This window comes from Mytilus trossulus, chromosome 1 (genome assembly GCF_036588685.1).
Source record: "Mytilus trossulus isolate FHL-02 chromosome 1, PNRI_Mtr1.1.1.hap1, whole genome shotgun sequence".
NCBI lineage: Eukaryota > Metazoa > Mollusca > Bivalvia > Mytilida > Mytilidae > Mytilus > Mytilus trossulus.
The window spans coordinates 107,885,365-107,913,142 of record NC_086373.1 but is presented as its reverse complement, the minus strand read 5'-3'; the positions used below and the strand labels follow the sequence as shown (position 1 = coordinate 107,913,142).

The 27,778-nt window shown below is 31.9% G+C and overlaps 1 protein-coding gene across 1 annotated transcript; it reads right to left on the bottom strand.

Moving 5' to 3' along the window:
- Nucleotides 1–1,672: 1,672 nt before the first annotated feature.
- On the bottom strand, nt 1,673–12,869 carry LOC134696691 (uncharacterized). The gene is made up of 5 exons (XM_063558613.1): nt 12,762–12,869; nt 7,475–7,938; nt 4,260–4,497; nt 3,842–4,024; nt 1,673–3,293 (listed from the first exon to the last, which is right to left on the bottom strand). Exons 2-5 carry the CDS (start codon nt 7,931–7,933, stop codon nt 3,118–3,120), a joined length of 1,056 nt encoding a protein of 351 aa, XP_063414683.1. The 5' UTR covers nt 7,934–7,938; nt 12,762–12,869; the 3' UTR covers nt 1,673–3,117.
- Between the last annotated feature and the right edge of the window lie 14,909 nt (nt 12,870–27,778).

Below are 27,778 nucleotides of genomic sequence, written 5' to 3'. Positions count from 1 at the left end.
CAGTTAAAAGAGACAAGTTTGTTTTGCAAATGTATTGGCCAACAAGAGTTCAACATTAGAAAAGAATGTAAATTGATGATAAAAAGTAAAATCACACAAATACTGAAATCCTTAGAAAATTCAAATAGGAAAGCCCCTAATCAGATTTAGAAAATGGTCGATTGAACCTGTTTTTTTAGCTAGTAATACCTCTCACTTTATATGACAGTCGCATCAAATTCTATTATATTGACAGCGATGTGTGAATAAAACAAACAGAAACGATAAGTAAAAATGTAAAAAAAAGGGGTACATCAGTCAACAGTGTGTTGTCATCATTTCAATCGTTATAAAACAAACAAATATAATAAAGAAGCACAAAAGCATTCATCAATTCTAACAACCTCATTTTGCTTTTTTATTACACAATTGTATATATTGTAAAGACATGTAGATTTCTGTCTGACCAATGTCTGTCTATTTTACGGGGATATTAAATAATTAATTAATCTGGAATGTTTTCCCTTAGCTGTATGTGGCAAAACGTTGTTGTTGTTTTTTTGGTCTTTAATGCTCTTTAACTTCGAACTGTATTTGGCCTTTTTACTTATTTGGATTCGAGCGTCACTGGTGAGTGATTTGTAGACGAAACCCGCGTCTGGCGTATACTAGTATTTAAAAGATTTAGTCCTGGAATCTAGGATGAATTTATTTTTATTCAACAATGTGCCTACTGAACATAACTCACATAATACGAAAACAGTTAATAGTGCAGTTGCATAACGTCACTTAAAAACGTTTACCTACACAATTAATCGACATAATAAACCATAGAAATATAATAAACATCTGTAAATTACTCAATATGAGTTTGACTGTCCTTCTGGTATCTTTCGTCCCTTTGTTCAATAACGCCAATTACGCCAATTAGATAGCCGTAAGTAGTTTCACTGAGTTAATGATGTAGTTATTTTAAGAGATTAATTGATTTCTTTCTTCTTTTTTAGTTTTATAATAAGTGATTATGACGTAATAGAATCAGCCTAACATCGAGAGGCTTCCTTTTCCGTAAAAGGGTAACATTAGCAGAAAGAATTAAGTTATCAGAACTCACAGTTCTCTAGGCCTATCTACTTAGAAATATTGGTATGACGTTGTTATACTACTGTTACTACTAATGAACTTTTGTTACTGGATGTTGGGTTATACACAATCATTTAACCTCTGTATTTTCACACAATCATACATGTTTGGTAACATCTTCACTAACAAAAGGAATAGATTTTATGAGAGCCTTCATCTGGTATCTAAAAATACAAGTCCTTTCAAAAGTATTTCCACTTTTTGGATAAATGAACAGACGAATAACATATGGAACGTTCAGTGCAGAAAGTTCATTTAGAATGTAATAAACGTGTCGAAATTGACATAATTATCACACCGTCTTCTTCAGAACTGTGCACCTTGTAAATAGAAATACCAGTCAATCTTAATAAAGGAATAGTTTCTTGTCTGATTGTTCTTCATATTGAAGTATACATTTCTAAATGATCTTTATAAAGGAAAATAAGATTTTTAAAGGTATCCTACATGTAACTGAAGGCATTTTAAAATTAATAAGTAAATAAACTTAAACAAAATTTTATTGATAAATAAATAAATGAAAGACACATGTGTGAGGTCTATATTTATACAATCATGTAGTTATCAAGTATGTACATACATGTATTTATATAAGGTTTATTAAATCTCAAGGTAAACAAAACATGGAAAAAGTCAATGTACATATATAAATGATAATTGTTCTTTTATGACGAACCTTACGCTCTACATATACAAGTGTGTCTGTATGCCAGTTCTCGGGAAACTGTGATCGAATGCATATAAGCACACAAAGAATAAATTAAAGTCATTGCATACACATTAAACAAATATAACTATTGAATTTATGACAAGCACATTATAAGTATTACAAGTATTACAATTTTGCTACATTTTAGCAGTGGTCTGATTTATAACTATAATGTTAAAACAATGATAATATACAACTACTACTTAGTTTGCATCAAATGAACCTTATATAATAATTTTATATATTTAAAATCAGAAATTAAAAATATAGTCAATGACTATTATAAAGATTTATATAAAGGTAAAATAGTAAAAAATGACGAAAGTAGCAAACTTTTTCTGTATAACAACTACTAAATTATAATCCTGGTACCTTTGATAACCAATTCACCTTCACTTGAAGCAAATTTTCACTTTTTGTTTAAAGATTTTTCTATCAGAAATATTTTTACTAAGCTTCGTATAAGTGACCATGGTCTTGAAAAAGAAAGTGGTCGTTACATTAAAATTACTCGAGAACAAAGACTGTGTAAAACCTGCAAAGTCATCGAAGGTTGAATTTATTTTATTCTCCATTGCAAGGTAAACGAAAATATCAGACAAAATTTATATAATGATATACAATTAGATGAGTAACATTTCTATTCATTTACCTGAAAATCAAAATCTATTTTGTATATTAAACCCCGCTTCATTTAGACGTGTTGGTATTGTTAGCTTCTTTATCAAAAGGTCATTAGAACTGAGGACAGAGGTCTTATTGTAACATGAATATTGAATAATGTAATATTATAAATTTATCACTTGTGTCTAGATTGGTATATTATTTTGTTTTTTTATTTTGTTGTTTATTGTTTGTTTGAATATGTATTGCCACAAACATTTTAAATGTTTAAATGACAATTAATATAATTATAATAAATGCAGCCAGTTATTGCAGTGAAAGGATCAAAATGTGTGTCACTAAATCATAATACAAATCAGTGATATGTGAAATATTGGCGATGATGTCTCCCTAATCGTGGATGTTTTTATATCCTTAATTTTGCACCTTTAGACCCAAGTAACCTGGTTGTAGGTCTGTAGTATTTGAAGTTTGATTTCGTACATAAAACATCGAAGAAGTGAGCGAAGACTAAATTCAAACCTAATCTTCCTTGAATCAAGCTGAAAATTACAAATGTTTTTAAAAGCAGAAATAACGACAAACAAATGTTTGGTTATGAGAAAGTATCTGACATTTGGCAAGTGTTCTGAGCTGTGTCTGATAACTCCTTCATTTCCAATTTAGCCATTGACAATGTTCTGGAAGTAAACTGATCTGTTACTTTTATCGTCGTTTGAACATTCAACCCAGATCAATCCGCGATCAGAATTTGTATCACTGGTAGTCTCATTTGAAGAGGTACATAGCCATCTCTTTTCTCTCTGTTGTACCTTTGCTCTCAGATTTTCAGCTTCCTCTGTAATGATATTATAATAAATTGCATTCCATAGAAAAATGTACAATGAATATTCTTTCTATCAGGTGGTGTGTGCTATATAAAGCATGATAGAGGACCAATCAGTTTAAAGTAGCAATACATGTTGCTTTAGTTCCCGTACTGTTTATATAGTTATCTATTGTATAATATTGATACATAGAATGTAAATTTAACAATTTAATATTACTGACATATCTCCCTGTTTGTTCAGTAAAATTAACCCTACAAGGGGGCCCTGTCAAATGATGTAGACATGGTATTCATTATAACAGCAATAATGCAATAAATCAGATTTAAGATTAAAAAACAAGTTCCCGTTCTAGCAATGAAGATTGTACTACTTACATGGATGTTTGAAAAAAGTTTTGCAATGATTGAAATGATACAATATCTGGATAACTAATTTCTATTCATTCGCTGTATTACAATTTAATTACTGTTGATGTATTTGTATAGAATAGCTGTTAAACCAATTGTTGATAAACCCCATATTCGTATTGAACACATTTGAATGAATGTCAGCTCACCATGTATGACACTCTCCTCTAGGTCTCTAAGTTTGTGAACAAGGTCCATAGATGTCTTGTTTTTCATCCAGAGCTCCAACCAGTGAGTACAAGCACGAGCAAGTCCTGCTGATGTAGGTATCTCCCCTAACGGATGATTACCAATTTCGCCAAAGGCACCATATAACTTTTCAGGTCGTTCCGCTAAAAGCAAAATGTCAATATATTAAAAAGAGGTTCATGTAAAAGTGATAATTTATAAAAAGAGATTCCATTATATATAATTCATTGATTCCTCAATGGTATACGACGACAAATTAAATTTCACACAATAGTATTATGCACCTGGAGTCGCTCCATGGTTCACTTGAAAGAAAAAACAGATTTCAAGTATAGTTTTAACTAGATTGCTGGTTTTGATTCCCAATCTGTATCGTACCATATTTTACAGCCAGACATTTTGCTAACTCTCTCACTAACTTAGGAACCACTGTATCTGAAGTTTTGTATTTCATAGTATCAGCTGCTTCTTGAATGAACTCATCTGTAATTGTGTCCTGTTTTACTTTGGTAACAAGACTTTTCACTTCGGTTATCTTTTCTATAAGCACTTTCATGTTTGAGTCATCTGTACACAGTATCAGCTCTAACTTGGCATCAATGTTGGAAAAAAGACTCTGGAAAAATTCTTTTCAAAATGAGTACAGACATAACTAAAGATATACTATTACTAAATTTTCTGTCTGTCTTATAAGAATGGAGATACAAATATAGTATTTTAAGCTCTGATGCAATAATTTTTTTGATTTTTTAATCGTAAATACCCGTTCACTGGCTCTTCTGTCACATTTCCAGTAAACTTTATTTGCTACCAAAAAATCACCAATTGATTCCATCGGGGCTTAAAGTACAATACAGTATTTCTTAAATACTAGTAGATATTTTCTTGTTCGAGACATTTATGACTTACAAGTGTATTGGTTGGTTATAAACTTCTCAATATCATTCCAGTATATTTGTTGGTTTAAACTTCTCAATATCATTCCATTTAAATCATCTGATTGTCAGGATATGTAAGTCTTTTCTGTATTTCAATCTAAATTGATAAGCGGAAGCATTAATTATGATGCAGCGTTTTATTAGCATCAAACCAATCATCAGAAAAAGGTAGAAGGTTTGGATCCATTAAAACGTTTAATCCCGCTGCAAATGTCAGGAATCTGATGTACAGTAGTTGTCGTTTGTTTATGTAATATGTACGTGTTTCTCGGGTTTTTTTTATATAGATTAGATCGCTGGTTTTCCCGTTTGAATGGTTTTATACTAGTAATTTTGGGGCCCTTTATAGCTTTTTGTTCGGTGTGAGCAAAGGCTCCGTGTTGAAGGCCGTACACTGACCTATAATGGTTTACTTTTTTTTTTAATTGTTATTTGATGGAAAGCTGTCTCATTGGCACTCAAACCTTTTTAGCTATTGAAATTTCACTTAAATTTTAAGAAAAAAAACCAAATTGTTCCTTCTCCAAAAAATATAATTTTTCAAACCCCATTCCTCTACTTGTGGTATTGAACATGTGGTACAACTTCAGAGCAATAACAATACACAAGTTATTGTCCTGAAACTAGAAAAATGCTTGTTTGGGTCCTTTTTTTGGTCCTTAATTCCTACACGGTTGGGACCAAACCCCCCAAAACATTCACAACCTTCCTTTTGTGGTATTGATTCTTTCAATTTAATTTCATGGGGATCCATACACTTCTCATATATGTTATGATGGTATGATACTTAATCCCTAACGGGAAGGATTGTGCCTGATGTTCATATGATGAAATCATAATCTTTCAGTCAGTTTAATTGAAGTCTGGAGCTGGTATGTCAGTTAACTGCTAGTAGTCTGTTGTTATTTATGTATTATTGTCATTTTGTTTATTTTCTTTGGTTACATCTTCTGACATCAGACTCGGACTTCTCTTGAACTGAATTTTAATGTGCGAATTGTTATGCGTTTACTTTTCTACATTGGTTAGAGGTATAGGGGAGGGTTGAGATCTCACAAACATGTTCAAACCCGCCGCATTTTTGCGCCTGTCCCAAGTCAGGAGCCTCTGGCCTTTGTTAGTCTTGTATTATTTTAATTTTAGTTTCTTGTGTACAATTTGGAAATTAGTATGGCGTGCATTATCACTGCACTAATATATATTTGTTTAGGGGCCAGCTGAAGGACGCCTCCGGGTGCGGGAATTTCTCGTTACATTGAAGACCTGTTGGTGACCTTCTGCTGTTGTTTTTTTCTTTGGTCGGGTTGTTGTCTCTTTGACACATTCCCCATTTCCATTCTCAATTTTACTTACACTAAAGTTATAGCCTGGTAACTATATAAGAAGTGGAAATTCATGGCCTATTTATAGATATTGAAAATCCCCGGTTAATTATAGACATTGGAAACCCCATCTGGAACAAAATGACACTGTGCAACGCCATAAACGAAACCATGGTAAACTTTAATTGTTTTAGATTGTCTTATCGGGGCCTTTTATAGCTGACTATATGCGGCATGGGCTTTGCTCATTGTTGAAGGCCGTAAGGTGACCTATAATTGTTAATGTTTGTGTCATTTTGGTATTTGTGGATAGTTGTCTCAATGGCAATCATACCAAATCTTCTTTTTTATAAACAAGCAGTCCAAATTGTCAGAATTGGTGATGGTGTTACCATGACCTGAAAATGCATGCAACTTCAAATGATGATGATGATGATGATGATGATGAAAAAATCATAAGATTTGTCACCAGTAAGCAATCTTGCAGATATGACAGTATTCTCAAGACCTACTATATAACAATAAGCATGACGTCGGATAGCGTGTATCTCAGTTAAAAGAGACCAATTTGTGGTTGAAAATGTATTGGCGAACAAGCAATATCTTAAGAAAATGATAAACTGGCCAAATAAATTCAACTCATGGATTTAAGCTTGAAATTTATCTGATATTTGAGGGAGCAATTAACCCGAAAATTCTAACGTCAAGTCTCGAAAGATTACACCACTACACGAAAGATAGCATAATGTTGGTCCTTTCGTGAGGTTAAAGATTCTGTTGATTGATAAATGATTCTTTTATTCCTTAATATCATATACCATCCTTTCCTCAAACGCATTGACCGTTCGTATTTTAGCGATAGTCAAGTTGAAACACACATTTCTTTGTGTAATGACTTGTGATATATATAACAAAATAATAATTATTAAATCATTCAAAATCCTAACTACATTTTCTACATCATTTTGCAGTGTGTGCGATATGCAGAATTTTCTTTGATATTCTATTTTTAGGATTTTTTGTTTACGAAATGTAAGGCGAATTATGTCAGACCAGTTCTTTTTATGTTGTAATGTAAACGCACTGGATTAAATAAGATCGATTCAGATCGATCTTGCTTGTGCAATGTGAACTGGTCTTTTTAAATAAAGATCGATTCAATTTCGTGCAAGTGTAAACATGGACACAGTAACCAATTTTTATTTTTTTAAGTTTTTAAAATTTCAGAGTATCATCAATATGATTTCTATTGGTTTTCTTTACACCTAAAGATTGTTTGTAGTTTAGATAAATATTATACTATCATTTATTTTATTCTAATCTGTAATCATACCTCAGTTAATTCCATTCTCCATTTAAGTTCTGCATGTCTTTTTGTCACATCATTGAATTCGTCATTATGTTTTTGTATCAGGGAGTTTAATTTGTCCTTTAGTTTATAAGTATCTCCGTCCGTATCTATCTGATTATTTTCATTCCCTATGATAATATTTCTTCCAGTTATATTAACAGTCAAATCTTTGCTATAACCGCACAATTCATTCTGCAAAAGCTTTATTTGTTCTTCTTTATCTTGAATTACAGCTTCTAGCTCTTCTAATCTGTTGCCATATTCTTTGACTTTTTGCTGCAGTGCCTTCTTACTAATGCCCTTAATCCTGCCTTTCTTGACGGAAAAGACTTTTGATAAACGGTAAACAATTCCAGGGTTTCTTCCATTTCGTGCATTTTGCGATTTTAATGTTTCATTTTCGCTGCTGACAAAAAAAGACGAAGCTTGTTGTAGTCCCATTGTTCCTATATCAAGAAATTTAAAAGAAGGTAAATATACATAAATTACCTAAGAGTACATTTAATTTTCGATAAGAATAAGAACATTTCTTTCATTGATAATGTAGTAACAACCATTTGATTTAAGGTGAGGGGATGCACACAAAAAGATATCGGGAATAAAAGAAAAATGACAATACATAGTCTCATACTGATCACAAATAAATTGTATTGGAACAAAACTCGAGCTTGATCTCTGTCTTGTCACGGTGTAAACTATATGTCAATATATTAAAGCAATGACGACATAATGTGTAGAAAACTGATTATCTAAGTCCAAGGACTATTACTCTCCCCTAAATCATCAGACCGGAACAAAATTTTAACTTGATCTGAAACTTGTAATAATAAAAGTGTATACCAATTTTCCAATCAACATCCTCAATCAAGACAAAAAATGGGAAAAACTGATTAATTGGGGGGATTTTGTAAGTATAAGGACCATACCTCTGCACAAAAGCCTCAGACCAGAACAAAATTAAAACTTTTCATTAAATCCAAGCTCCTTTGTTTTAACAAAGGTGATTTGAGCCGGATCATCCATACCAGATCACCCCAGTTTGAGTATCTTTGTTATGCAAAGTTCACGTAGAAAATATCCAGTGTATATGCTAGAAGCTGTAATTCAAGATAAAGAAGAACAAATAAAGCTTTTGCAGAATGAATTGTGCGGTTATAGCAAATATTTGACTGTTAATGCTGGGATTCGAACTCAAGACCTTTAGCATATCAATCCAAGACAAATACCACTACACCAGGACGACTGGATAGAACTTACATTATTTTAACATTACTAAAGGAAGTAATAAGTGGGGCGAGTTGACAGACTTTTATTCACCGGGGTTTGAACCTTTTTCGTTATTAAGTGAGTTGTCAGACTGATTGTTCAATTTGATGTTACTCTTTTTCAAAAGTTGGGCGAGTCGGTAAAGAAGAGTGATGCGATTTTTTTTTATAAAGTGGCGATATAGTGTGGGCCGATGCGCAAGTGGGGCGAGTTGACATTGGTTGATATCTACTCATCGGGTTCGGGGGTCATAAAGGGTATACATCATATAGTAATCTATAAAGTATATTATAATGGTTGTTCGGCGTTCTAAACTAGATTTTATGAATTGTAAATGTCTTTTCGTCTAATCTAAAAGAGCTGTGATGTAAAATAGTAATCCCACTCGGACTTCGAGTGTCAGTGTAAGATCAACCTCTGTCCTCCGGCCATCGGGGTTATCTTACACTGACACACCACGTCCAAATGGGATAACTATTAATGATATAACAATACGACAAATATCAAATCAATTTCCTAAAGGATTACGAAAAAAGAAGATTGGAGAACTGATTAATTGAGTGAATTTTCTAAGGCCAAATACCATAACTCTGCTCAAAATCATCAGACCAGAACCAAATTCAGTAAAAACTAAAACCACAAAAATACTGAACACCTAGGAAAATTCAAAACTGAAAGTCCCTCATCAAATGGCAAATTCAAATGATAAATCAATTCAAACGAATGGACAACAGCTGTCATATTCCTGTTTTGGTACAGGCATTTTCAAATGTAGAAAGTGGTGTATTGAACATTTCACTTATATGACAGTCGCATCAAATTCCGTTATTTTTACAACGATGCGTAAACAAAACAGAGATTTTTATAGTTCGTTCTTATGTTGTACTGTTATACCACTGTCCCAGGTAAGGGGAGGGTTGGGATCCCGCTAACATGTTTAACCCCGCCACATTATTTATGTATGTGCTTGTCCCAAGTCAGGAGCCTGTAATTCAGTGGTTGTCGTTTGTTTATGTGTTACATATTTGTTTTTCGTTCATTTTTTTTTACATAAATAAGGCCGTTAGTTTTCTCACTTGAATTGTTTTACATTGTCTTATCGGGGCCTTTTATAGCTGACTATATGTGGTATGGGCTTTGCTCATTGTTGAAGGCCGTACGGTGACCTATAATTGTTAATGTTTGTGTCATTTTGGTCTTTTGTGGATAGTTGTCTCATTGGCAATCATACCACATCTTCTTTTTTTATATAATAGGTAGAATAGTCATACTATGGTTACAGCAGTCATCACTGTGTTCCAATCTCAAAACAAACAAACATTTACAAAAAGCATCTATCAAAAAAAAAAAACATTCATTGTGTCGCATGTTTGGCGTCTGAAAATGTTAACGTCAAATAAGAAGAAATTTGATCGTTCAATGTATATTCAAAACAATTATAATTTCGCATGTAGCGTGGTGGTGTACAGGGTTAAAAAATCAAGAGTGTGTTAAAATTAATTTCAGAAACAGACCGAAATTCAAAATTATCCAGAGGTTCTTTAGAATTTTTAAGACTCCATATATGGTTAATAAGTAAAATAATTTTGACGTTTTTCGTTCAAAGTACTATCACATTTATAATAGAACAAGAACATAAAGACGGGATCTTTAAAAGAGTCGCGTTAAGAGAACCAAAGAAACAACAAAAGTCGCATATAACTTTTTATGATAAAACAATACGACAAATATCAAATCAAAATCCTCAGGCATTACGAAAACAAGTTTGGGAAAGTGATAAATTCAGTGAATTTATAATTCTAATGACCATAATTCTGCTCAAATCACTAGACCAGAACAAAATACGAACTGGATCTGTTACTTGTCATGATAAAACACTATACCAAATATCAAATCAATATCTACGGCTGAAGTGCAACCCTAAAGTCCACTTAGACTTCGAAAACTAAAAATGACGAGAACTCGATATAGTATATGACGACAGTTTAGTTACTATATGTGGAGGCGGTGCGTTGGGTAGGTTCCGTTACGTCATTGCATTGTGACTTCATTCACAAGAAGTAAAATCAAATAACCAAGGGCCGGATATGAGTGCGTGAAGTCACTTTAAAGAGAAAGTGAACTGCGCATGCGTGATGACAAATCAAGTGACAGGTATTAAAGCTTTAGGAGCCCACCATCTTGGATGAGCATCATAGGGGGTTCAATAAATATCTTCTGGTCCCTTTATTTGTCAACATACGCACTTCAATGTTCTTATCACGTGGGCACAGCACGCATTACTATATGTAGGCTCAATGACATCCTTTCTGGTGGATCACGTCATATAGAACCACCCTGTAATTACTAAGTGAACTGTCGCTATTAACTTCCCAGTTCCTAAAAATATGCAGATAACCCGCATAGCAAGAAGTACACCTGATTTTAATAATTTTCAAAACAATGTACATTAACACGACTGGTATCTGCTCTTTGGTCGGGTTGTTGTCTCTTTGACGTATACCCCATCCGATTCTCAATTCTATAACTCATACACATAAACATATATAAAAATTAATGAGAAAATCATTACAATTAAAGAAGATAATGTTAGTGCGCTGTATTTTGTGTAAAATTTCATTTATTATGCATTTACTAATTTGGAAAAAAGTGAATTAAACCTGATTATATAGTTAGCTAAACCTCTCACTAGTATGACAAACACTGAAAATTCCGTTGACAATACAAATATACATTAAAAAAAATGACAAAAGTAGGGATACAGCAGTCACCTTTGTGTTATGCGCTTAATCGCTATAAAAGAAAACAAATGTACCAACAAAGAAAAAAACAAAATTGCATATAGAAAAATAATACATAAGTTTCGAGCCAGGTAAAAAGGATTTTACTATTATGGACTAAACAGTTAAGGTTATTAATAGGAATCTTTATATAAAATGGAGAATGGAAATGGGAAATGTGTCAAAAAGACAACAACCCGACCATAGAAAAAACAACAGCAGAAGGCCACCAACAGGTTTTCAATGTAGCGAGAAATTCACGCAACCGGAGGCGTCTTCAGCTTGCCCCTAAACAAATATATACTAGTTCAGTGATAATGAACGCCATACTTATTTCCAAATTGTACACAAGAAACTAAAATTAAAATAATACAAGACTAACAAAGGCCAGAGGCTCCTGACTTTGGACAGGCGCAAAAATGCGGCGGGGTCATCCATGTTTATGAGATCTCAACCCTCCCCTATACCTCTAGCCAAAGTAGAAAAGTAAATGCATAACAATACGCACATTTAAAATTCAATTCAAAAGAAGTCCGAGTCTGATGTCAGAAGATGTAACCAAAGAAAATAAACAAAATGACAATGAATAACAACAGACTACTAGCAGTTAATTGACATGCCAGCTCCAGACTTCAATTAAACTGATTGAAAGATTATGATTTCATCATATGAATATCAGGCACAATCCTTCCCGTTAGGGGTTTAGTATCATAACATCATAACATATATGAGAAGAACATAACCCGTGTCATACCAACAACTGGCTTTTGAATAAATGTGTTTAGTTTCGATACAAAGACCCTACAGGTGAATCAATATTAACGCCAAAATATGCAATCTTTAATGACTTGACAACAGTATCGTAACTATATCCATTCTTAATAAGTCTATTTAATGGTTTTGTTAGTTTCTGAGGTGAATACTGACATTTTTGTTCTTTATAAAGAATATTTCCATAAAAAAATTACAAAACTTAATGATGTGCAAGGAGCAAGAAAATTGAAGCCGAACCCTATAAATGGGATATTATTCAAATTTTTCATCCAATTTAAAACCAATTAAAAAATATATAAAATCACACGGCAAGTAAAATAAACATGACTATCACTATTCACTTTATGTATCTAAACTTTAAAAGATATTAAGGCATGCTCAGTAAAAAAATACCATGTATAGCATTGTCGTCATACTCTGAGGAAAATAAAAACACGTAGCAAACTTACCTTACCAAGTCCACGACCTAATATCTTATTATGATCTCGAGGTCATATTATAAGAGCTTTTATATGTTTCAAATATAAATAGAACCAAATAAGACGCTATCGATTTGTATTAACCAGTATGTTTATTTTTTATTTTAATGATTTATATAGACTATATTGATATTGATCCCCTTTGGTATGTCAAGAACCTTTAAACCTTTAAACCTTTCAACCTATAGCTAATGGTGACTTAACAAATCGTTTCGTACTGTTTGAAATTCATATTTAAATACTCCATATTAATCATATGTTTAAAATTTCATTTCAAAGAACCCACATACATGCTTCTTAATTCATTTCTTCTGTGTGTATATCGTTCAACAAAGCCTATAATGCACGCGGAGCAAAACCCTCGATTTAAACTTCTAACTTTTCTAGAATATCTACAAAGTCAGCAGTATAATAGTTGTTTTCCGTTCGTTTGATATTGTTATTTTACAAAGGACTTTCTGTTTTAAATTTTCGTTTGAGTTCGGTTTTATTGTTATTTTACTTTTATCCACAGCTGAAATGTCATACACATAAAAACAGCTATATTCTAATGTCATATGAATTACTAATACATGAAATGGTCGATATAGAATGGTAATCCATTTAAAAACTAATAATGGTTTATTTAATTTATATTAATATATAATTATGGGTTTTTTTTTAATTTTTTTGTCATATAGCTCTAAAAATATTTTGGTACTTATACATCTTCGGATTTCAAATATTTCGCTCTAAGCGTTTCTTATGAAGGTAAATCCAGATAAGCGCCTCGGACGTATAAAATTTATTAAAGTTCAACGTGTTGTATTCAATTTTTTAATAACTAACACAAAAAATTAGGATGAAACCAAAACAGAGACTGAACTATGTCTACGACTGTTTCTCTCAATTTTAACTCGTCATTTTGTCCTATACTTGTAGCTTACAACTCAAGCTATACCAACATCGTTTTGAAATATATAAAGGCGAAAGACCTATGTATTTCTATACTCTGTCGACCTGTTTGTCAAATGTGTTTTGTAAAGCAGAGCCTTAACTTCAGGAAAAGAAAATTAATCAACTTGATTTTATAGACAAAACCCCTACGAAAATATGCATCTTAAATTTTGTAAATCTACTCTAGGAACAAGAAAAAATGCATCCAATTTAGGAGCAAGAGTTGAATTAGGGAGAGTGCCTATAGAATTTTTTTATTAAAACACAAACCCTTTTATATTTATTTAGACTATATAATAATAATATTAATCCATTGATAAAGGAAGCTTTTTCTCAAGAACAGTCTCTAGATTTGACAGGGACTTACTCATGGTATACATATGCAAAAAATATTGTTAAAGAGACTAATGTTAGCCTTAATATTCTTTTACCTTGTAAGGACATAAAAGATGTAAATAAAATAAAAAACGATATAAAGTTAAAAATGAAAATAGATATGAAGATTTAATTAAAACTAAATTTCAAAACATTGATGATAAAAGTATTTTTTTTCTTTATAAAAAACTTTAAAAAGATTACAAATACACTCTTATCTAAATACATCTAATTTTCAGATAAGGAGATTAATCACTAAGTTTAGAATAAGTGATCACTCCCTCTTGATCGAAAAGGGAACGACTTTGCCATAAATGTAAAATACTAGAGGATGAGAAACATATATTACTCTATTGATAGTATAATAAAACTCTAAGAAATCACTTTTATCATCATATATGTACTGAAAATAATAATGAATTTCAATAATTTAAATGAAACAGAAAAAAATCATTATTTACTAAATCCATCATCGCCTGTACAAACAAATAAGTCTGGATCCTTCTTGAAAAAGTCATTAGAACTGAGGGCAGGGGACTCTTAACAGCTTGTTTGTTGTTATAAATTTTGATGCTGTTGTTATTGTGTATGTTTAACATGTATTTATATATGTTTATTGTGTTTATTGTGTTAATATATGTTGGTCACAAACTGTAAAGTTTATATGACAATAAAATATTTGATTGGATTTGATGTGTTAAAATATTTATTTTTCATTTTATTAATTTTTATTTTGTCTTTTGGAAAATATCTTTTTTGTGTTGCATTTAGATCCCTTTAGCAAGAAATTTGTTATACATTCACACGAATAACTATCCAATGCAATTATAGGTTTGAACGTTGTTTTCAATTTAGACTTGTTACTATGTCATATTGATTTATGTAAACAAACCATTTGAATATCATTCGGTTGATAGTCAAAAAGTATCGTTCTCAAAAGCAAACTGACGACGCTAATGCTAAAAAAAACGACAAAAAACTACAGAAGGGTAGGCATATCCATCTACTTCACATGTAGAAACAGTTAAATCATAAAATACTGTAATGTAATCCGTAAACGGTTCAAAACGGAAAGTCCCCTCAAATGGCAAAGTCAAAAAAAATAATTACACCAAACGACTAGATAACAACTGCCATATTCCTGACTTGGTACTGAAATTCGTATGGCACCTTCCCTTTTACTCTTGTGTGTACATATCTGGGGATCAATCTAATTCGGAAGTCCGATTCGGAGAAAAGGGGCAGGATTTTGGTTACGACAAATTGTTAATGTATAAACATTTTATGTTAAAATAACGTTACTTACGAACATAGTTTTGATACTCCGAGAAAGGTTAAATAAACTCATCATATATACCAGGATTGAAATTTTATATTAACGCCAGACATGCGTTGCGTCTACAAAAGAATCATCAGTGACGCGCGAATAAAAAAAATGTTAAAAAGGCCACATAAAGTACGAAATTGAAGCGCATTGAGGACCAAAAATTCATAAAAGTTTTGCCAAATACAGCTATAAATGTAATTTATTCCTGAGGTAGAAAACCCTTAGTATTTAAAAAAATCTAAATTTTGTTACCAGTTAATTTACAATAATGAACATCTCAAGGATAACTCAAGTTAACACAAAGTGCTGACTAGTGTACTGGTGATACCCTTTTGGAATTAAAACTCCACACGCAGTGGCATCGACCCAACTTTACAAGTAACGTTAAAGTCAACGTAAAACTAACGTTAAAGTAACATTTCAAATATGGATACTAAACTATTTCAAAGGTCTATTAGCGTACATACAATTTTAATTCTCTTTTATCTTGCAATCGTATTGAAACATTTGACTTTTCTACACTTTACACAAGTATTCCCAATTCCAAACTAAAAAAAACAAAATGAAAGAGTTGATATTGCTTTTATGTCAACGTACAAAAAGGGAGGTATAAATCCTAATTTGTAAAAAAAATTACTCTGATTCAAACAAAAAATTCTCTGAAACTGACATTATCAAGATGCTTGATTTCTTGGTTGACAACATAGTATTCATTTTTCAACAAACTATCCGCATTCCCGTGGATATCAACTGTATCTCACTTCTTGCCGACTTGTTTTGTTCTTTCATTTTTTTTTATGGCGATAGCTTTGTACAAGAACTTCTTTTATAAGAAATAAGGTAAGAAGTTAGCAGTATCGTTCAACTTCACGTTCCGATATATAGATGATGTTCTTTCACTAAATAATTAAAAATTTGGTGACGATGTTGCATGCATATCTCCCATCAAACTAAGGATAAAGAATACAACAGATACAATTAAGACTTTCTCAAGGCTTGACATACATCTAGGAATTGACAATCAGGGTCGGTTAAAAAGATCTATACGACAAATGAGAGGATTTCAGCTCACCAATTGGTAACTTTCCATTTATATGTAGCAACGTTCTAGTAGCGCCTGTATACGGATTATATATGCCAATTGATTCGATATTCTCGGGCTTTCATTTCCTATTATGATTTCCTTGACAGAGGGTTGTTGCTCACAAGGAAGCTTTTAAACAAATAATTCTAATTGGTGAAGTTGAAATCCTCTCTTCGTAAATTATAACGTACGCCATCACGACTTGGTTGACTGTAATGGAATATCCGTGATATGTTACCGATGTCGTAACTACAATCTCCGTGTTGAAGACTGTACTTTGATCTATGATGGTTTACCCCTGTAAATTGCATGCGACTAGGACGGAGAGTTGTCTCATTGGCACCCATACCACATCTTCTTATATCTAATAACAGTAACGTTTAGTATAACGTTAAATATTGACAACCTTTACTAGCAACATTAGTATTTGACAGAGTATAGACTTTAAAGTTACATTGTCGAGCAAAATCATTCTTTAATGAAAAAAATCTTTATAATGTAACAATTTCTTTACCTTCATCCTGGAACTGCATTTGCATACATTGCTTTCTTTTGCTATATTTTCCGATAACAAGTTCTTTGCAGGTACCTTTCGTTGAAGATTTTATTCAACCTATCCAGTCACTATGGAGTGTTACAATTCATAGCATATGCAACACACTTATAGAAATGCTAAAAAATAACAAATACTATTGCACTTTACAACTAAGATTTTAAGATATAAAATATGTAAAATTAAATAGGAAGGACAAGAGTACATCTTATTTTGAATAAGAATTGACATTTAAACACTTTGAAAGATCTCTAACCCAAGAATATTCTTTATATACAAAGGTGTTTTTTTAAACAATTCATAACATACTGAAATACAAAAATTAAATCTTTCTTTGTTTAAAATCTAAAATTGTTCAATATCTAATTACCATCAATCTATAAGAGGAATAACAGCTAGTGGTTTATTTAATTATCAAATATTGAACTTCATTAAATGGTCGTGCCCAAGTCCCCGGAAAAGCGATATGAATTCAAATCTTTACTCAGTTCTGGTCCAAAATCAACTGACCATCACGTCATGGCTTATCTACAATTTGTTTAAAGATGAGTTTCGGCAAAGGTAAAATCGAGTGTTGACAAAGTAAAAAAGAAATCAATCAATTGGCCAATGTTTATTCAGGTCGTATTATTATAAAAAAAAGAATGAGAAATTTTTACTTACCTTTATTCCTTAATTTATCAAACTTCTTTACCGGTACATTACCTACGGTTACCTATAATTTTAAATGTTTGTGTCATTTTGGTCTTTTGTGGATAGTTGTCTCATTGGCAATAATGCCACATCTTCTTTTTATATATTCTTAAAATGCTTTTATTGTAACGATCTTAGTGCATATTTAATGTTTAAATGTAAATTAAAAATAGCTCATTTTCTACTTCTTGTAATCAAGGAAATGGCACTCCATGTTTTCTTCCTTTTTAAATGACAACATATACTAGCACGTGACATAATTATCAAAAGTACCAGGATTATAATTTTATACGCCAGACGCGCGTTTCGTCTACATAAGACTCATCAGTGACGCTCAGGTCAAAATAGTTAAAAAGCCAAACAGATACAAAGTTGAAGAGCATTGAAGACCCAAATTCCAAAAAGTTGTGCCAAATACGGCTAAGGTAATCTACTCCTGGGTTAAGAAAATCCTTAGTTTTTCGAAAAAATCAAAGTTTTGGATAAAATTATTTAAAATGGTTATAGTTTAACGTTTACTGAATGATAAGATATATATGGTATGGAAGCGACATGCATATATATCCTTAAGCATGTAAATAGTCATTAAAGTCAGGTGTAAAAATTGTATACGCAATTCAGGTTTATGTTAGTGGCAGTAATCAAAGTTATGCTGTCACAAAATTGACAGAACAATTTTATAATAGCTCCTAGATCAAATTTAATGGAGAATGTACAGTTGAATTAATGGATATGATGATTGAACAGTTGAACGTTTTATTGGCGTAGCAAAACGTCCATAGAATACAATTAGATAATAAAGTAATATACGAATATCGTCTTATTAATCTATAGAAATTACCTAAATCATAGAAGTTTGATTTATAGCGAAAATTTTAGAAAGATCCAAAAGCAAAACAAACTTTTAATGCAACAACTTAATTTGACTATGTTCCAAATGTAGTTGCATCAGCCTTCAATAGTAAAAATTCAAAAATAGAGCCTTTTAAAACCTATAACCCAGTGTTGACAGAATGCTTTATGTTGATTGTAATCAAACGCTTTAAAATCTTTATATAGAAATATTGATCCTCTTATGTATGTCAAAAACCTTCCAAAATTAAACATGCTTATAATCGGCAATGACGGAATTCATACCTATTTGAAACGTTTCTCACGTACTTGCTTCTTGTCCAATGACATTGATTCGTATGTACTATTCCTAATTCGAATGAAATATACTAGTCAACAAAAGAAACGATACACGACTATAGAATAAAATTTATCAAAAAGTATTAAAACTTAAACAAAATGAGATACACTATTTTAAAAATGTAAAATGTATGCACATATGATCATAATGAAAATCAAAACCTGTCGGAAAGTAACTAAATTCCATGTAAAAGATCATAGGGTACAAATTATTTTTGCGGAAAGTTGGACAAAAAAATTTCTAAGTACAAAAAGAATTTTCAAATTTGTTTAAAAATATTCAAGATGCTAATCAAGTAATGTTTATATTGTCACTAATGGGTTGGAACCTTTAGGACTAGTTTTAAGATTATTAACGTTTTTTTTAAATTCATTTCACACATACTGCCAATGGTAAATCAATTGATAATGTTTACATTTTAAAACGATTTCTTGTGGGGCAAAACTTTGCTTTACAAATATACAAAGAAACTGTACGATTTTTAAAAAGGAATTGATGGCAAACATCGTCCTTATCTTTAAATAAGAGGTTGACATCATCAATTCAAACTTCTGTTTTTAAAATTGTCGTTTTATGTACATTTTGTCCACAATTTTTTTTTCACATAATGACGTCATGAGAGCAAAACCCTTTTTTTTTAAACGATTTATATTTCCATGGTCATTGAATATTACTACCTTCAATTTAAGTCCTATAAACAGAAAACTACATTTTTAATTTGAAAAAAAATCGTGTATCCTTGTTTTTTCCGACGTAGTCGGTATAGTTTCGGTTTGTGCCCTTTGAACTTAATGACGCTTAACTATGGCAACAGATTTCGCATGCTCGAACATCCTTTCTGTGATTGGACAAAATGCTGTCATGGTGGGTGATTTGGTTGTGTTTGAAAAAAACTTCTCGAAAATTATATCGTGATGGAAAGTAAGTGAAAAACTATAAATATTTGAACTATCTTACAAAGCTTTATATTTTAAAAAAATTATCAAAATAATTGTTTCTCCAATTGCTCTTTGCATCCATGGCAGCTGTTTATTCGGAACAATTATATAATTTTTAATGTAAACTTTGGTGTACGAACGTACATGACTTTTAGAACGCACCTACGCATGTGAGATTTCCGCGGGGTTTTTGTGAATGTGAACAGAAAGATACTACTTATACTACCAATATGTTCTAGCTTTGTTAACCATGCATTAAGTTTAATGTTAGCAGTAGTAAATGTATATTTGTTTCTTGTTATTTGCACTAGATTTTTGACAAATAAAATGTTTAGGTGTCATCACAATTAATATTCTTAAATATAATTGCCTTAAAATATAACCATACTTAGTAAAGAATTTCTTGTAGTTACATTCAGATGGATATTTTATTAAAGAGGTCCTGCGTCATTAAGTCATTGTGCTTCTGAAGGTTATCGAAAGGATAGTTTTAAACATATACTCAAATTTAAATACGTCGGATATCTTTTTTGAAGATAGTTCTTGTTTTTGCTGACCAGGCTTGAAATTTGACACGCCAGACGCGCGTTACGTCTACATAAGACTCATCAGTGACGCTCAGATCAAAATTGTTATAAAGTCAAACAAGTATGAAGTTGAAGAGCATTGCTAACCCAAAGGCCAAATACGGCTATGGTAATCTATGCCTGGGATGAAAATATCCTTTTTATTTCGAATAATTTGTAAGACATGAACTATGGATGATTAATTGTGATGTTTGGTTCTCGTCTCATTAACGCATATCATGTCTTCTTTTATATAAAATTATAAGCGCACTAAACAGATGAATGAAAACATCTTTCTATCTTTCTAAAACGTTCTTCTATGAAGCAAGCATCGTATGATTAATGGAACAATTCGGAAAGAAGATGGGTACACTTTATTTTTCTTGAAATACCGATTTTTATCGAAAAAACAGGTCCTTCAAACGTTGTCATTCCAGAAATCAAGCATCTTGATTATGTCAGATCAAATAATGTTTCTTTGAAACAAAGCGATGTTTGACAAAGAAGGATTTATCCCTTTCTAAGACAATATCGTCTAAACATCAAGTAGATCTGTAAATAGCTTTCGCAAATTCGTTGTTCTTCCCTCACCGAGATTCGAACCCATGCAACTGAGATATCGTGACACTAAATCACCTGCACAGTAGCCGCCCCGCTAGACCACACGACCCCCAGGGCTTCATAAAAATGAAGCTTTCGGTGTGACCTATATCTACGTTAGCCATTCTTTTTTATGACACAAAACATGACAAACTATTTCAATTTGTCTTAAATAGATATAGGAATATGTGGTATGAGTGCCAATGAGACAACTCTCCATCCAAATAACAATTTATAAAAGTAAACCATTATACGTCAAAGTTCGGCCGTCAACACTAGGCTTTGGCTCACACCGGACAACAAACTATAAAGGGCCCCAAAATTACTGGTGTAAAGAGTAAAATCACAAAAAAACTGAACTCAGAGGGAAATCAAATCGGTAAGTTCTTAATCACATGGCAAAATCAAATGACAAAACACATAAAAAACGAATGGACAACATCTGTTATATTCCTGACTTTGTACAGACATTTTCAAATGTATAAATGATGGATTAAACCTGGTTATATAGCGCTAAACCTCTCACTTTGTACGACAGTCTCATCAAATTCCGATATATGTACAATCATTATGATGCATGAACTCAACAGACATAATAAATAAAATAGTAAAAATATGGGTACAGCGCGCAGTCATTATCGTGTAATATTTTTTTACGAAACAAGTCGCGTGTCTGACATCAGAAAAATTTAAACGTCACATTTTTTTGTCGTTTAATATCTTTACAAACAATTCTAAAATTTCACATGGGCAATGTTAGCATACAGGGTTAAAAAAAATGAAAAGCATGTAAAACTAATTTCAGAAATAGACCGAGATTTAAAATAGTCCAAAAGTTTTATAGAATTTATAAGAATCCACAAATGGTTCATTCCACTACGTGATCACGTTTGTGGTTCCAGTATTGTCTTATTTATAATTGAATATAACATAATGACATATATTATAGAACAATAACATACTGACAGGATTTTTTAAATTACATATTCACGTTATAAGAATATAAAGGAACATTTTGGCAAGAAGAGTGGCACACTTGATATTCATTGAAATGCTGATTTTTGTTGAAAATCACGTCCTCTAAACGTAATAAGCGTGTTGTCAATCTAGAAATCAAGCATCTTGATAATGTCAGTTTCAAAGAATTTATGTTCAAAACAAGGCGATATTTGACAAAGTAGGATTAACCCCTTTCTAATACAAGATACCTGTTCATGTATCTACATTGGCCATTCTGTTTTATGAAACAAAGCAAAAATAGTTATCAAAGGTAACAGGATTATGATTTAATACGCAAGACGCACGTTTCGTCTACATAAGACTCATCAGTGACACTCGGATCTAAAGAGTTATAAAACCAAACAAGTACAAAGTTGAAGAGCATTGCGGACCCAGAATTCCTAAAGTTGTGCCAAATATGGCTATGGTAATATATTCCTGTGATAAGAAAATCCTTAGTTTTTCGAAAATTTAAAAAAATTTTGTTACATTTAATTTATAAAAAAAAACAAAAAAACATAATTGATATTCATGTCAACACCGAAGCGCTGACTACTGGGCTGATGATACCAACCTCTTTCGATTTTTCTTTTAGTTTGAAATGGGGAATCCTTGTGTAAAGTGTATAGAAGATTCAAATGATTTAAACTATTGATAAAATGCATCATACCTTCAGAAACAGAAATAATATGTCAGCAGTTCGCTATAAACTCTCAAAGCGTCTATATTGGCCGTGGGGTAATTAAAATGTTTACACTCAAGATTATTTAAATGGAAACTTTAAATTTTCTTAGATATGTGATCAAAAAGGATTTTTAAATCCGTCTATCACAGCTACATGTTTAACTCAAGTTGCTTTAATCAAAACTGTTTATGTAGGCATTTTTTCTTCTTCTTTTTCCTTACCGTCATAATCTTGTGCAGCCTTGACCAAAAATAATAAATAGGATTTTAAATCATTCGGTCTTTTGTTTACAAATTTAGTTAATACATGTTTTCAAGATTTTTATATACAGTTAAACCTCTGTTTTTCGCATTTTTCCATTTAGCATCATCATATTCTTTACCTTCTTTGAACTCGTCATAATGATTACATTTCGTTATTAAGAGTTTAAGCCTCTCTTTCAGTTTACGTGTGTTCTCATCCTTATTCAAGACAATAGTCTCCTACCTTTGGATGATATTACTTCCAATCGTTCCCTTGAGAGCTAATATTCGATCCTTTAGCAGATGTATGTTCTCGTTTTTATGTTTTAACTTAGGTCACTACCTCTTCAAATCTGTTCCCACATTCAATATTTTCTTGTTGTAATGCTCGTTTACAAACCAAGAATTCACATATATAACGCTCTGAAACTATGTAGTAATTGTTAATATCGAGTAATTGTTAAAGGATAATAGCTGTATTTTCTTTTAATATCCTTTTCATACTATTTCCGGGTTGATTAAACCAAATTCTCACATGCGAAGATAGCATGAGAAGAGGGACGAAAAATATCAGAGGGGGACAGTCAGCCTCATAAATCAGAATAAACTGACAACGACATGGCTAAAACTGAAAAAAACAGACAAATAATAGTACACACGAAACAACATAGAAAACTGAAAACTGAGCAACATGAAACCCACCAAAAACTTGGGGTGATCTCAGGTGCTCCAGAAGGACAAGCAGATCCTGTTCCATATGTGGCACCCTTCGTGTTGCTCATGTTATTACAAACCCGGTTAATAGTCTATTTCGGTAGGTCGCATTCATGAAAATGGAAGGGGGTGTGGTTACGACGTAAGAAACATATCCGATATCATCTGTGAAACGGTTATTCCATGACGGTCAACCAACTCGTGATGGCGTCAATAAAACTAGCAAACTACACAAAAACTGTACAAAGCGACATACATCAATATAGCTCATCACTTTAAAAAAAAAATTAGAATGCTAATGGAATTCAGGTTAATGTAAGTGAAATCTAAATTATGCCAATTAAATATTGACAAAACATTTTTTTTTATATCTCCTAGATAATACGTCAATACTAAGAAACGAAAGAATATAATGATCGAACCGTTGAAAGGCGTGCATATGTTACAGTAAATTTGTATAATCAGTTATTATGTAGAATCCCTGAAATTTTCAGGTAATATGTACAATCACTGGTTAGTTTAGGGATTATATATAATCACTAAAATTTTCAGGGATTATGTATAATCACTAGAAAAAACGGCAGGCATTATACATAATAACTGTAATAAACAAACAGTTCTATTTATAAACAAAATGAATAAAAGTCAAATAATGTATTCTGTAAAATCATATTAAAACATTATAAATAAAAATGTAAAATTATAGGCACAATATATCGAAATCATAACCCCAGTTTTCTAAAATGTAAGGCACAATATATTAAAAATTAAATGATAAACACAATATATTAAAATAATATGCTTCACATCTGTTTTACCACAATATTCACATGTTAGAAAACCTTTTCCTTGACATATTGAATCAGATTGTACTACATGCCCTAGTGTTCAGTAAAAACATCTGAAGGTACCTCCAACAAAAAAGAAATAAGCAACCTCGAACTGGTTCGAGCAAGATACCATGTTTTGTTGCCCAGCGATATCCTTTTTCTCAGACTTTTTGTGAACAACTGCTGATGTTTTTGGTGTTTCTCTTTCCTTTTTTACCCTGTGGAACTGCTATGAGCCTATTACATCAAATGTCAGCTTGCTCTAAAATTTTGTTCAATTTTCAATCCTTAATTCTGCCTGTCTTTTCTAATACATTTAGATGGTAGGTTCTCTCAGCTTGGGTTTCTTGTTCATTTGAGAAAAAAACACCACAAAACAGATGTTTCATAATCTTCTCCACCATTTGTTTTACATGTACAATGCTAACATTTGAAAATAAGACATAAAAAGAAATAAAGCCAAATATATATTGTACAATCAGTTGTGTGTCAATTTAAATCAATTGATTTAGTCTGTATATTCAAATGATCTTGATGTTATGAATAAACTCGCGATGGATACATGTATGAAAATGGTGTACGCAGGACAAGCGTTTCATCTACAAAAGACACATCAGTTGCGCTTGGATCAAAAACGTTTAAAGTTCAAACAAAGTACGAATTTGAAGAACATTCAGGTCCCAAATCTCTGTAAGTTTTGGTCAATTACAACTTAGGTTATATATTCTTAGTATTAGAATACTAGTATGTTTTTTTTATGGTGTTCGTGTTGCTTAATCTTTAATTTTCTATGTTGTGTTTATTGTACTATTGTTATTATTTTTGTGTCTCATTATTAATCCATGGTGCTGTCAGTTTGTTTTCGACGTATGATTTTGAACGTCCATCTAGTATCTTGTGCCTATATTTTAATATATAATTGTGACCATGTCAATGATTATTCATATCAACAAATAAGTGCTGACCGCTGGACTGGTGATATCCTCGAGATGAAACTACTAAAGGGAGTGAAATAGACTCGGTGTTCGTAAATAAACTAATCATAGATAGAATATCAGAATATTCTCATAGAACAATATCAGACTTACACATATTTTAATCATTCATTATCTACTTGCTACTGGTCAAATCTAATCGGTATGTTTAGGCCTGATTTTGAGTAAAATCCATCTATAAAATAAATCTATGAGATAGAATTTTGAAATAAATTGTGAAAAGATAGGTTTTGTAATATGTTTTAAGAAAATAAAAATAAAAAATAGTGTCACTGAACTTGTGTTCTTGCTACAAGTAAAAAGAAAAAGATTACATATCTGTCCAGTATAATTTTTTCACTAAAAGTGACATGAATATCAATAATGTGGTCATTTTAATAAATTTCCTGTTACAAAATTTTGAATTTTTCGAAAAACTAAGGATTTTCTTATCCCAGGCATAAATTACCTTAGCCGTATTTGGCACAACTTTTTGGAATTTTGGATCCTTAATGCTCTTCAACTTTGTACTTGTTTGGCTTTAAAATATTTTGATATGAGCGTCACTGATGAGTCTTATGTAGACGAAACGCGCGTCTGGCGTACTAAATTATAATCCTGGTACCTTTGATAACTATTTACACCACTGGGTCGATGCCAATGGTGGTGGACGTTTCGTCCCCGAGGGTATCACCAGCCCAGTATTCAACACATCGGTGTTGACATGAATATCAATAATGTGGTCATTTTAATAAATTTCCTACTAGACCGATTTGTTACTGTGATTGTTCAATTCAAGATGGCGGTATACCATGAATCTACCTTAAATACGAATTTGTTCTATGATTAGATATGGTATGGTCAGAATTCAAGCATCAGATTAACGATTGATTTTAAGTGATTTCCATTTCCATTTTCATTTGTGTTTTGGGGTTGTTGGCCAAATAATTCTGTATAATACTCTAGTGGGTTAGTCTCTTTGTTGTTTATTCGATGATCCCTAGTTGAATATAATTATATTACCATAAACAGTCAGATCCTCACCATTAAACCATGTATATTCGGAGCTGCAACAATTACATTTCCGGTGCCATGATTTTTGCTTGGCTCACGTCATGTACCTCGAATGTAATAAACTATCCACATGGGGGTTCGTAGCGTTCTCCGACCGATCATACTTTTTTAACAATGGAAGATCTTGCTCATTAACGATTTATTCTTATTGGTTTGAAGATAATTGTTCCCGTTCTAGAATGTGTTTGGTGTGCTTCACAGGAAGGGGTCCCATAATTAAAATGTAGGTAAACACGTCTTGCTTGGTTAACAAGAGTGCAAAAGCTGAAATGTACGCCTTCTTTAATAACCATTGACTGTATGGTGATAGTCCTAAATATAAAGTTTTACTACAAGATTAACATAAAGTTATCATGATCCAAGAAAATAGGCCAAGGTCATATAAACCAAACAAGAAATGCATAACCTATAATGGTTTACTTTTTTAAAATTGTTATTTGGATGGAGAGTTGTCTCATTGGCACTCACACCACATCTTCCTATATCTATGTACACCTGACAATAATTCAATACAACAAATATAGTTGACTTGTTGTTTATAGGTTCTTAGAAAAAGACTTAACCAAGAAAACTAATCATTGACCAATGAACCATGAAAAAGAGGACAAGGTCAGATGAACCATGCCAGACAGACATGGTCACCAAACAAGTTCAAAGTTGAAGAGAATTGAGGATCCAAAATTCAAAAAAGTTATGCCAATACTGCTAAGGTAATCTATGCCTGGCATAAGAAAATCCTTAGTTTTTCAAAAAATTCTAAGGTTTGTAAACAGGAAATTTATAAAAATTACCACATTATTGATATTCATGTCAACACCTGCCAGTTGGACATTTGCACCTTACAATCTCTCAATATACCAAATATAGAAGACCTATTGCTTATAGTATAATATGTAGGATTTGACCATTAAACCTTAAAAATGTTCACTGATCCATGAAATGAAGCTGAGATAAAATGAAGACTGTCTATGACAAAAGTATCAGGCTCAACAAAAAATATCCCTAAATTCACACATCAATGCAAGCAAAAATCCCTACTCAGATAAACATACTATATCTGATCGTTGCAGGTTGAATTTGAAGTCAATCTTGTTTTGCAAAACTTTTAGGAATTTTGGTTCTCAATTCTCTTCAACTTCATACTTTATTTGGCATTTTTAACTTTTTTGGATTCGAGCGTCACTGATGAGTCTTTTGAAGACTAA

Bases quoted from the DNA above. Each gene is read 5' to 3' on its own strand.
- LOC134696691 (XM_063558613.1), bottom strand. From the start codon at position 7,933: ATGGGACTACAACAAGCTTCGTCTTTTTTTGTCAGCAGCGAAAATGAA. The intron at 4,498-7,474 runs GTATGATTACAG...GAATTTTTCCAG, and splicing joins GGAGAATGGAATTAACTGAG to AGTCTTTTTTCCAACATTGA. The intron at 3,294-3,841 runs GTGAGCTGACAT...ATATCATTACAG, and splicing joins AGAGGAGAGTGTCATACATG to AGGAAGCTGAAAATCTGAGA.